This window comes from Juglans regia, chromosome 1, assembly GCF_001411555.2.
Source record: "Juglans regia cultivar Chandler chromosome 1, Walnut 2.0, whole genome shotgun sequence".
Taxonomy (NCBI): Eukaryota; Viridiplantae; Streptophyta; class Magnoliopsida; order Fagales; family Juglandaceae; genus Juglans; species Juglans regia.
Window position 1 is genome coordinate 20,994,359 of NC_049901.1, and position 11,869 is coordinate 21,006,227.

At 38.8% G+C, this 11,869-nt stretch overlaps 2 protein-coding genes across 2 annotated transcripts; one reads left to right on the top strand and one right to left on the bottom strand.

The window, feature by feature from the left end:
- Positions 1-4,014: 4,014 nt before the first annotated feature.
- On the bottom strand, positions 4,015-4,953 carry LOC118348487 (secreted RxLR effector protein 78-like). The gene is made up of 2 exons (XM_035690280.1): positions 4,891-4,953; positions 4,015-4,485 (listed from the first exon to the last, which is right to left on the bottom strand). Exons 1-2 carry the CDS (start codon positions 4,951-4,953, stop codon positions 4,015-4,017), a joined length of 534 nt encoding a protein of 177 aa, XP_035546173.1.
- Positions 4,954-9,640: 4,687 nt separating this feature from the next.
- On the top strand, positions 9,641-10,749 carry LOC108989062. The gene is made up of 3 exons (XM_018962537.1): positions 9,641-9,996; positions 10,111-10,546; positions 10,606-10,749. The coding sequence occupies exons 1-3, from the start codon at positions 9,641-9,643 to the stop codon at positions 10,747-10,749; spliced, it is 936 nt and encodes a 311-aa protein (XP_018818082.1).
- The last annotated feature ends 1,120 nt before the right edge of the window (positions 10,750-11,869 follow it).

The window sequence follows — 11,869 nt, forward strand, 5'->3', positions numbered from 1 at the left end:
GACTCGAACTTTGCTGATTTTGTGGAGGGGTCAAATTCAATGCCTACTGGCCCTACACCCAATGATGATTAAAGACTAAAGAGGTGAGAAGATTATAATCTCTAAATTCTACCAACGTTATTGATTATGCTAGTTTGTCGCAGCTCTACTTGATATGCTGCAGTGTCTTAATTTTAGACAGAAATATGGGCCAGTCCTAAGTAACTGAGTTGAAGATTAGTAAGTTGGATGTAGCAGCTAGAATTTGGTCTCGTTATATGTTAAGTACTTAGGTTGTTAAGTTTTGAATTATAATTTGTAATTTGTAATAACTTTTGTATTATTATTATTATTTTTTTTTTGCTTTATTTTTTATTTTTTATATAGATTAGTTTTTTTTTATCATTGTATTTTTCAAGATCAAGATTTTTTCAGTAGTTTTAGTTAAAAAAATATACAAAATTTGAAATGGGCCGAAAATAATTGAAATTGGGCAAAAAAAAAAAAAAAGATTTAGATGGGCCATTCAGCCCATCTTAGGCATGTTCAAACCGACTGGACCGACCCTGGACCGAACCGGACCGAAATGGACCGGACCAAACCTATATGTACTCGGTCCGGTCCAGGGTGGAGAATTTTCAGACCGAATAGGTCCGGTCAGGTCCACAAAATGGCCCAAGACCGGACCAGACCGGACGAAGATCACCCCTAGTCGGCACTATCGAGTTATTTGAACTTTGTCTCCATCAAGCATCAAAATCTAAACCTACTGATTAGATAGAAACAACGGGAATAATTTGTTGAAGAAAAGTATTAAAACCTCTCTAAAATTAAATCGAATTATTCTATTAAGCAATCTTACATCGTAAATTTATTAAAAAATAAAAAAGTATAAATATAAATGTGTGGTATAAAATTACGTAGTCATAATTTTTAGACTCAGATGCAAAGTCATTGTATCTATATTACAGTAGTAATATTAAGGGACGGCAAATCATATTTTTGGGTCGTATTCGTGTCGTGTCAAGTCATAAACATTTGATTATATAGGTTAACAAGACCCAACTTGTTATGCTAATCGTGTCAAACTTTTCAAACTCTAATCCAACTCATTTAGATAACAGGTCGTGTCGTATCACCCGTTTTGACCTGTTTAACAATTAGTTAAATTTTTTTTGGATTAATTAGAAATTATTAAATCAGAAAAATAATAATTAATTAGAAATATGTCAACACGACACGACTCATTTAAATCCGTTTCATGTAAATTGATTGAACTAACAGAAATAACCCATTTGACCTTATTAACATAACTTAACGTAAAATTTAAAATCTACATTTTAACAACAAATATTAACATTTTTCAAATTTTAACATATAATAAAACCAATCAAACCCTACAATAACAAATATGAGCATAGGTTTAAAATTACAATCTCAATAATAAAAATATAATTATATTGAGAAATATTAATATTACAACTCAACAATAATACAATTATAATTTTGAAATAAAATCTAAGAGGGTTGATTTCGGGTTAAGTGAGTTGACTTGTTATTGACCTATTTATAAATCGCGTCATAATAGGTCAATCTGTTTTGATCCAAATCCGTTTACGTCAAATCTTTTTTTTTTTTTAAAGATAATTGTGTAATTCTTTATTCAATAAACCTGAAACAAAGTTCTATCAATATAGTATTTCTTACTAAGCACAATATTTGTATTTTTTCTAGGGTTTTCTTCTGTCCACACCCTCTCTTCTATACTAGACAAAGCTAGTTTTGCAAGTATATGAGCTACTTTGTTAGCTTCTCAATAAACAAATCTTGTAGACCAATCAGTCTTACCTTTAAGAATTTTTTTTATATCTTCTATGAAAACCCCATAATCTGTTAACACATCCTCACTACTGCACAAGTCCTTCACAACAACCTGAGAGTCCCCCTCCAGTATTACTCTGTCGAGCCCCAGTTCCAAGCACAATAGAGCAGCTCTTCTAGCAGCCATGGCTTCTGCTGCACAAGCCCCTTCTTGATTCTCAACAGCCGAGCACAGACAAGATAGCACCTCCCCTTGATCATCCCTCACTACAACGTCAATCCCCACTCTTCTGTTGGTAGCATCCATAGCAGCACCCCAATTTGCCTTCACCCTCCCCACCTCAGGCTTTTCCCATTTAGCATCTTCTCTTCTCATAGCTCTAGTATCCATGCCTCTCTGTTGGACCAGATTTGCTTCCTTGAATTCTGCCCAAGCCAGCTTAGCAGTTTTAAGAACTTTCTTTAGTTCATCAAATTGATCTTCAAATACGCACAGGTTCCTCCTAAGCCACAACTTCCGCATGGTTTAAGCAATTAATTCCACCTCTTCTATACTTAACTTCATAAACATAGTGGCCCATAACTCTACAAAGCCAATCTCTGCATTAATCCATTTCTTTACAGGACACTCATCCTCTGCCCATACATCTGAAGTTGCAGGGCATCCCCAGATCACATGTACTGCTGTTTCAATCCCCTCTCACAGATAGGACACAAATTAGAAACAAAAGCTTTCCTTTTAAAGAGATTGGCCTTAGTAGGTAAGAGCTCATGACCCACTTTCCACAAAAATAGCTTCACAACACCTTGCACATTCATATTCCATATTTGCCTCCACATCCCCTCCACCTTATCCTTCCCTGAACCTTCTCCCATGTTCCTCCTCAATCTTTCTTTTCGGAGAAAATATGCAGATTTAACAGAGAACCTACCATTCTTTGTTGTCCCCCATACCATCCTATCCTCCACACCCCACCTACTAAGGGGTAACTTGCATGGGTAATGCTAGGGATCCCATTGGGGGATCTCGTTCATTTTCCCGTTCACATTTTTTTTTTGAGTTTTTTTATGCAGTGATTAAGAAAATGTTATTTAATAATATTGTGAATTTTTTTCATTTTTTAAAAATATTTAAAAGTGTTAAAAAATTATGGAAAAAAAAACATTCACCATTTTCTTAATCACTACATAAAAAAAAAAAAAAAAAAAAAAAAAACTCAATAAAAAGAATAAAGAAATTGGGAACGGGAAAATGAGCGGGATCCCTATCATTTTCCAACTTGCATATGTGCTCTGCATCCATTGTATTGAAAGACTCGAAAATGAAATCTCTCTTCCAACATCCAGTCTCAACATCAATCAACAAGTTAACCTTGGCATCAAGAGGCAAAGTAGTTTGAGGAGATTGCACCTTGTATGAGCTAGGACATAGGAGCCATCTGTCATGCTAGACACTTATTTTCTTGCCGTCCCCAACCCTCCATAAAATCTCATCTTTGACAAGATCAATCATAGACCACAAGCTCCTCCATATGTATGAAGGATTATACCCCAGTTTTGCATCATTCAAGCTAACCCCTCTAAAGTATTTCTCCTTCATAATCTGAGCAACCAGCAGGGAAGGGAAAGTAAATATTCTCCAGCATTGCTTGGTTGAAACATTCAATATCCCTAAAGCCTAACCCTCCAACCCTTTTTGAATCCCTCAACTTATTCTAGCTTCTCCATTGTACCTTACTCTCCTTTTGTTTGTGCCCCCACCAAAACCTCGCCATAAGGGAATAGATCTCTTTGCAAATTTTCCTTGGCAACATAAACACACTCATTGGGTATGTAGGAATAGCCTGAACAACATCTTCCAATAAAACTTCTTTCCCCGCCTGTGAAAAGAAAAGATTCTTCCAGTTATATATTTAGCTTAGCCCATACCCTTTCCTTAACTGATTTGAATGTGTTGTACCCAGACCTACCCATCATGGTAGGTAGACCTAGATATTTTTCATAACTTCGACACATAGGAACCCTGCCACCCTTTAGATTTGTCTTCTCATTGCAGTAGTTGTGTTTGTATTGAAAAATATATGGTGGACTTTTGTAAGTTGAGCAACTGTTTCGAGGCCTTCCCATACAGCTCCAACAAATCATGAATCCTATGCCATTCAGCCATGAGTGCCCTCCCAAAAATCACACAATCATCTGCAAAGAGCAAGTGATTTACCCTTGTTCCATCCCTGCCACTACAACCCCCCTTATCTTCTTAGACCTTTCAGCCATATTAATTAAGGAGCTAAGTCCTTCAGCACACAAGATGAACAAATAAGGAGATATGAGATCCCCTTGTCTAATCCCACGAGTTGGCTTAATAACTCTGCCAGGTTCTCCATTCAATAAAATTGAGTAAGAAATTGAATTCAAACACTGCATAATGAGCCCTATCCACCTCTCCCCAAACCCCAACCTCCTCATCATTCCTTCCAACAACTTCCACTCAATCCTATCGTATGCTTTAGCCATATCCAGCTTTAGAGCTATACTCCCCACCCTTCCTTTTTGCCTTGTCTTCATTGTGTGGAGAGTCTCATAAACAATCATGACATTATCCGTTATAAGCCTCCTAGAAATAAAGGCGCTTTTGTTGCTGGAAATCAGATAAGGAAACAGCTTCTTAAGCTTGTTAGCCATCACCTTTGAAGCCAACTTATAGACCACATTACAAAGACTAATGGGTCTAAACTCACTAGCTTTCGAGGGGTTCTTCACTTTAGGGATAAGTGCTATATAAATATGGTTAATGGTACTAGTTAGCTCCCCATAACCATTCAAAAAATTGAGTAAAGCCTCACTGACCTCCTTTCCCACAATGTGTTAGTAGGCTTGAAAAAAACAAGCCCCATACCCATCGGGTCCAGGGGATTTCAAAGGAGCCATCTGTTTTAAGGCAACCTCAATTTTCTCTCTAGTAAACTCCTTTTGTAACTCTACATTCATATCATATGTGACCCTTGGTACCACATTTCTTAAACACTCATCTATATTCTCCTTAGTAGACCCCAATGATTCAAATAGCTACTGGAACTGGCTATGAAATACCTGCTCAATCTCCTCATGCTCAGTCACCATCCTTCCTTCCTCAGTCAAAATCCCTTTCACCATATTCTTGCCTCTTCTCTGGCTAGCACAAGAGTGAAATTTTTTTGTATTTTTATCCCCCAACTGGTACCAATTTCTCTTGGCCCTTTGCTTCCATTTCATATCTTCTTGCTCAAGTCAAAGCCCCAGCTCATCAAGAAATAATTAAGATTCAACAAAAGGCCATAAGTTCGTTATATTAGTTCTCTCGGTGTGGAGAAAGGGTCTCCTGTCTCTGTATAGGTCTTTGGGGATTGTTTATCTCTATTACGGGATAATTCTTGTACTATGGCGGGTGATTTGCATAGTCTGTATGCAAAGTTAACATTGACAGAACAGGAAGAGTTGGAATTACAGGTGGATTCACGGCTGATTGAAGATGTTCTTTTGAAGGGTAGTCAATGTTTGTTGATGAAACTATTGACAAATAAACACTATAACAGAGATGCTTTCAAGAGTACAATGAGGAAGGTTTGGCATCCAGTGAAGTCTATAAAATTCCAAAATCTTGATGACATCTTGGTGTTGGTGGAGTTTGAATATGAACGGGAGGGATAAAACATGAGTCTTGCGGGAGAGCCCATGGTCTTTCAATAAACAACTTGTGTTATTCCAGGAATTAGAGGGACAACAACAAGCTCATCACGTTTGTATGAATGAAGCATCCTTTTGGGTAAGAATCTGGGATCTTCCTCTAATGGCACAAAATCACTACGTAGGCAAGTTAGTAGGGAGTGTGCTGGGGAGGTGGAAGAAGTTGATTTAGAGGCTGGTGAACTCGAATGGGGTGAATATATGCGAGTTCGTGTTTGCTTGGATATCACTAAACCATTGTTGCGCAGGAAAAAAATTAATGTCGGTCTCGATTTTCCATGTTGGATTGGCTTTCAATATGAGAAACTACAAGACTTTTGTTATTGTTGTGGCTGCCTTGGCCATGGCCATAAGGAGTTGAATCGATGGCAGAAAAACCAAACTTTGTATGAAGTTGAAGGGTTCCCTTATGGACCATGGATGAGAGGAGATTTTACGGGGTCTCGTGACTGGGAGAAGAAGCCACCAAGGAAGGTACCTGAGCCGGTGTCTACACCGGTAATGGTAGCTTTAGAAGCAGTTCCGGTAGAGAAGAAAACACTCCCAGTAACGGTAGCGGAGATTCAAGAGGATCAGGATTTTTGAATAACAGAAAATCAGGGTGGAACAAAGGTTGTTAGTGGGATAGATCATGGCCCTGATAAAAAGGAATTTTCAATTCAAAAAGGGAAGAGCGTGCAAAGGGATGAGGATGGTGGTTTGAGGGGTGGTGAAAGATCATGATTGAAGAATAAACTAGAGCTTCTTTCAAATGTGGATAAGGAGGGAATGGAGTTATCAAATTTGGGGCCGGTTCCTTCAAAGACTATTGCTGGAGTGGGTTGTATGGGCTTTTCACAAGATCCTTCTTTAGACTTGACCTCTAAAACAAAAACAGTTTCAGGCCCTCGTATGGGGAGAAGGGGCTCCCGTAAACTCCAAGTCACAGTCGACCCTGGTCAACCAACTGAAGGAAAGTTTTGTGGTAGGAGGCATTGTGATGTTTTGGAAGATGAAGAAGAAAAGGCAAGACTTCTGAAGAAGCATTCCACTGGTCCATCAGAGAGAGTGGAACATCATGTTGAGTTATCGGCGGAGGCTATTACATAGCCCTGCCGACAACAATGAAAACATTGAGTTAGAATTCCCATGGGCTTGGGAACCTGGGTGGAATTCGGAACCTTTGTAACCTTGTTATGGAGGAAGATCTCGACATTCTGTTCATCCAGGAAACAAGGCTTACAGTTTCTGAAATGAACAAATGTAAGTTTAGTATGGGTTTTTTAAATTGCTTAGCTGTTAGTTGTGAGGGACGTAGGGGAGGATTAGCTTTATTTTGGAAAACAGATGTTGATTTATCTGTGTTACAGTATTCAAAAAATCCCATTCATGTTGTCATTACTGAATTTACACAAGGTGGGAGGAAATGGTACCTTACTGGTATCTATGGATTTCTTGAGGTGACTAAGAGACACTATACTTGGGATCTTATGAGGTCTGTGCATTGTGATGATGGATTGGGAGGGTTATTAATTAGAGACTTTAATTAAATAATGCATCAATACGAGAAGTGGGGTGGAGTTGATAGACCAGAATGGCAATTGAATAACTTTAGAGATGCTATAACTGATTGTGGTGTGAGGGACTTGGGGTATCAGGGTAGTCCCTATACCTGGTCTAATCGAAGAGGGGATTCTGAATGTATTAGTGCTTGATTGGACAGGGCCTTGGCCAATGATACATGGTGTTTGGCAAATTCAATGGCAACTGTGACTCATGGTTGTGTGGCTTATTCTAATCACATTCATGTGTGGGTGGATACAACAGGACCTCAAACACTTTTGTTGGGCCATAAACCTTTCAGGTTTGAATCAATGTGTGCAGGCGATGAAGGATGTACTACTATCGTTAAAAATATTTGGAGGGAAAGAAATGATGAGGGGAGCCTAAATTCTATGATGCATTTGGTTCGGGAGTGTGGAGAGACATTGCAGAAGTGGAACAAGAATAGTTTTGGGAATGTTCAATTGAAGGTTGCTGAAGCTAAAAGGAGGTTACAGAGTTTGCAAGAGAGAGATCCTACTGGTCTGAATATCCAAGAAAATACACAAGTTAGAGAAGAAGTAAATAAATGGTTGGGAAGGGAAGAAGTGATGTGGTACCAGAGATAAGAAACAATGTGGATTCAGGCTGGGGATCAAAACTCAAGATACTTTCATTCCAAAGCTTCTCAGAGGAGGAGAAAGAATGCTATAAAGAGATTGTAGGATGATCAAGGAAGTTGGAAAGAAGGAAAGGATATGGAAGATCTAACTGTGGATTATTTTAAGCAGTTTTTTTCAAGCTCAGATATGAGAGACCATGTTCAGTCTGTAGCCAGTGTGGAACCGAAAGTCACAACCCAGATTAATGATGAACTGTTGAAGCCATATACTAGAGAAGAGGTTCACCTTGCTCTTACTCAAATGCATCCAACAAAGGCTCCAGGGCCTGATGGTATGTCCCCTACTTTTTATCAAAGTACTGGAATATTATAGGACCTTCTGTTTCTAAGGCAGTGTTAGATGCCATGAATACTGGGGTTTTTCCTATGGAATTAAATCATACATTCATATATCTCATTCCTAAAAAGCAAAACCCTTCTAGAGTAGCTGAATTTCGCCCTATCAATTTGTGTAACGTTCTTTATGAGCTTATATCCAAGGTGGTAGCTAACAGATTGAAGCAAATTTTGCCTTTGATAATTTCTGCTTCTCAGTCAGCTTTTGTACCAAGCAGATTAATTACTGATAATGTTTTAGTGGCATATGAGATCAATCACTTTCTAAGGCAGAAAAGTGTGGGAAAGAAGGGCTACATGTCTATTAAATTGGACATGAGCAAAGCGTATGATCGAGTTGAGTGAGATTGTTTGGAAAGAATTATGACTCAATTGGGATTTGAAGCAAGATAGATCAAACTGGTTATGTTTTGTGTTTCCTCAGTTTCTTTTTCTATCTTGATGAATGGAGTTCCAAAAGGGTGCATCAAACCAACTCGAGGATTGAGACAAGGGGACCCGCTGTCCCCTTATCTATTTCTCTTCTGTACTGAGGGGCTGGTTAATTTGTTAAAACAAGCAACAGGGAACTCTATGGTGTCTGGCATTCCAATCTATAGAGGGGCACCTTTCATAAACCACTTACTCTTTGCTGATGATAGTGTCATTTTTTGTAAGGCAGATCTGAATCAAACCTTGCTATACAAAATTTGTTAAAGAAGTATGAATTGGCATCTAGACAGAAATTGAATATGGATAAAACCAGTATGGTGTTTAGTAGAAATGTGAGAGATGAGGGTATGGAGGAAATCATAAACCTATGGGGAGGAAGTGTTGTGCAGCAATATGAGAATTACTTGGGTTTGCCTCCAATGATAGGAAGAAAAAAGTCTACTGCATTTTCTGAAATAAAATCGAGTATGGAAGAAACTGCAATGTTGGAAGGAAAAACAGCTCTCACAAGGAGGAAAGGAAGTATTACTGAAAGCAGTAGCCCTTGCTATACCAACCTATGCCATGTGTTGCTTTAAACTGCCTGAAAGTCTTTTAAAAGATCTTGAAGGTATGATGGCCAAATTCTGGTGGGGGGAGAACTAAGGGGAATAAAAAAATCCATTGGGTCAATTGGAAAAAGATGTGCAAATCCAAGTTTCAAGGGGGTTAGGCTTTGAAGATCTTAAGCTATTTAATATTGCTCTTCTTGTAAAACAAGGCTGGAGGCTTGTCACTCAAATAGACTCTCTCTTGTACCAAGTCTATAAAGCAAGATACTTCCCCAAGACAGACTTTCTGGATTCAAAGATGGGTTATAAGCCCTCCTATGCTTGGAGGGGCATACGGGAATCAAGAAATCTTTTACTGTAGGGTTGTCAAAAGAGAGTAGGGGATGGAAAGACAATAAGAATTTGGCATGATCCATGGGTTTCGGGATACAGAAATTTAGTTCATGAACAAAATGTGGTGGAACAGAATGTTGAGTTGCTTGAAACTGTGGATTCTCTAATAAATATGGAAACCAGATGGTGGGATACTCAAAAAATACAAGCTCTCTTCAATCCAATTTTAGTTGAGAAGATTCTAAAAATTGTTATCTGTCCAATGGGGTATGAAGATAGGTGGATGTGGATGGAGGAGAGGATTGGTGTCTTCAATGTTCAAAGTGCTTATAAACTGCTGCAAAAGAATTGTGACCATGCTGAAGGGGAGAGTTCTAATAGTAGTATTCTTAACAAGCTTTGGAAAGCAATTTGGAAGTTGAAGTTACCTTTGAAAATCAAGATCTTTGCATGGAGACTGTGCAAAGATTGTTTACCAACTGGTTTAAATCTGCTAAAGAAGCATGTGAACATTGATCCAAAATGCAGCATGCGTTCTGATCAGGATGATGATGTGGGGCATGCGATTGTCTATTGTGCTGAGCTGGTTGAGTCTTGGAAAGATCTTTTGCCAATTCTGTTTGTTATACCAAGACCTCTTTATTTTGTTGATTTGATCCTACATGTGTAGTAAATGGGGACAATAGAGGAGCTGCAGAAGTTCTTTTTAATAGCATGGAGTTTTTGGTTTAGGAGAAATAAAAAGATACATGATGATGTGGTATTTACTCCTAAACATGTTGTTGATCATGCTATGTCTGTGCAAACGTGTTATACCTCCTTTTCTCAACAGAAGAACATAAACAAGAAGAAATATGGCTGCCATTGGAACCCTCCTCCTGCAAGTTTCCTTAAACTAAATGTGGATGGGTCGTTATTTTTTGATCAAAAGAAAGCAGGGATTGGGGCTGTTCTTAGAGATGAAAAAGGAGACATTATTTTTGCAGCTAGCAAGGTGGAATTTCATATTGAAGAGCCTGATATAATTGAGTTGGTGGTAGTAGTAAGGGGTTTACAGTTATGTCTTCAGTTTGGGATCACAAAGGTACAAGTGGAATCAGATTGTAAGCTGCTAATAGATGATTTGCAATACGAGTCTTTCCAATCTGCATCAGAACTAGCAAATTTGGTATTAGAAATTTAGGAGTTAAAAAGTTGATGTCTTATTTTGATGTTTGTACATGTCAGTTTGTTAATCAGTTGGGAAATAGTGCTGCTCATAAGTTAGCTAGAATGGCTTGGAACATTGATGATTTGGTTGTATGGGGGGATTCTGTACCTGAGTCTATTGCCCATATCATTTGGGTGGAAAATATTTCTTGTAATCCTTGATGCAATATACGAAAACCTTCTTATCCAAAAAAAAAAAAAAAAAAAAAGATAAAAGCCCCAGCTCCTTTTGTAACCTTTTAACAATATCATCATTATGAGAACCTTCATTATCCTGCTCCTATTTCAGTCTTACTGTTTTTTCCTTGATAAGGAGCTCATCACTGTTCCCTTTCTTTCTACTCCACAATAACAGCTCCCTTTTGCAATTATGGAACTTGTTCTTTACCACCCTTAAATAGCCCTGCCCACCAGGCCTTCTCGACCACAGTCCTTCAACTACAACACCCCCTTCCTCATCCATGGCCCAGTTAGCTTCAAATCTAAATATTCTTTGACCTTTCCTTTTCTCCATACTCCCTTTCTCTATGCTCAACAACAGAGCTTTATGATTTGATTGCGAAGATGTTAAAACCTCCACCTCATGACATCTAACGAAATCTGTCCAGCTGCAATTAGCTACAGCCCTATCAAGCCTTTCCTTGGTGAAGGAATTATCCTCATGTCGATTACTCCATGTGAATCTACACCCCTTCCATCTTAAATCAAAAATAGAATTCTCTTCCAAAGCTTGTCGAAAATCATTCATCTGCCCCTTAGGTCGAGGCCTTCCTCCACTCTTCTCCCCTTGACAGACCACCTCATTGAAATCACCTATCAAGCACCATGCCATCTGCTCTTGGGGTCTGAGCAGTGACATCAACCTCCAAGTCTCCCTCCTTCTCCTCACCTCAGGATGGCCATAGAACCCCGTTAACAACCACCTAATCTCCCTTTAATATACGCACTAATATGATGCTGTGAGAAGTTCAGAATTTCTAACCTCACTTCCTTCCTCCACAACACAACAACACCAATCCTCCCTTCCTCCCTATTGGCTCCACTACAAAACAACCTTCCCATCTCATTCTTTTTTTAATTCCTTCAAAGTTTTTAGCTACTAGTTTAGTCTCAATCAAAAACACAACCTCGGGTCTCTTATTCTTCACCAACAGATGAAGAGCCTGAACTGTCCGGGGGTTCCCAAGCCCCCGGCAGTTCCAACTTAGGATTTTCATAATGATTGGCAGGGCTGGTAACCAGCCACTGCCATAGATGAAGAGACAGACCCTTCCATCACCTC

Excerpts from the sequence above, each read along its gene's own strand:
- LOC118348487 (XM_035690280.1), bottom strand. The coding sequence starts at position 4,953 with ATGGTGAAAGGGATTTTGACTGAGGAAGGAAGGATGGTGACTGAGCAT. Across the intron at positions 4,486-4,890 it reads AGCATGAGGAGATTGAGCAG|GTGATGGCTAACAAGCTTAA; the intron begins GTATTTCATAGC and ends TTGGCTTCAAAG.
- LOC108989062 (XM_018962537.1), top strand. The coding sequence starts at position 9,641 with ATGGGGTATGAAGATAGGTGGATGTGGATGGAGGAGAGGATTGGTGTC. Across the intron at positions 9,997-10,110 it reads AAAGATCTTTTGCCAATTCT|GAGAAATAAAAAGATACATG; the intron begins GTTTGTTATACC and ends TTTTTGGTTTAG. Across the intron at positions 10,547-10,605 it reads CATCAGAACTAGCAAATTTG|TTTGTTAATCAGTTGGGAAA; the intron begins GTATTAGAAATT and ends TGTACATGTCAG.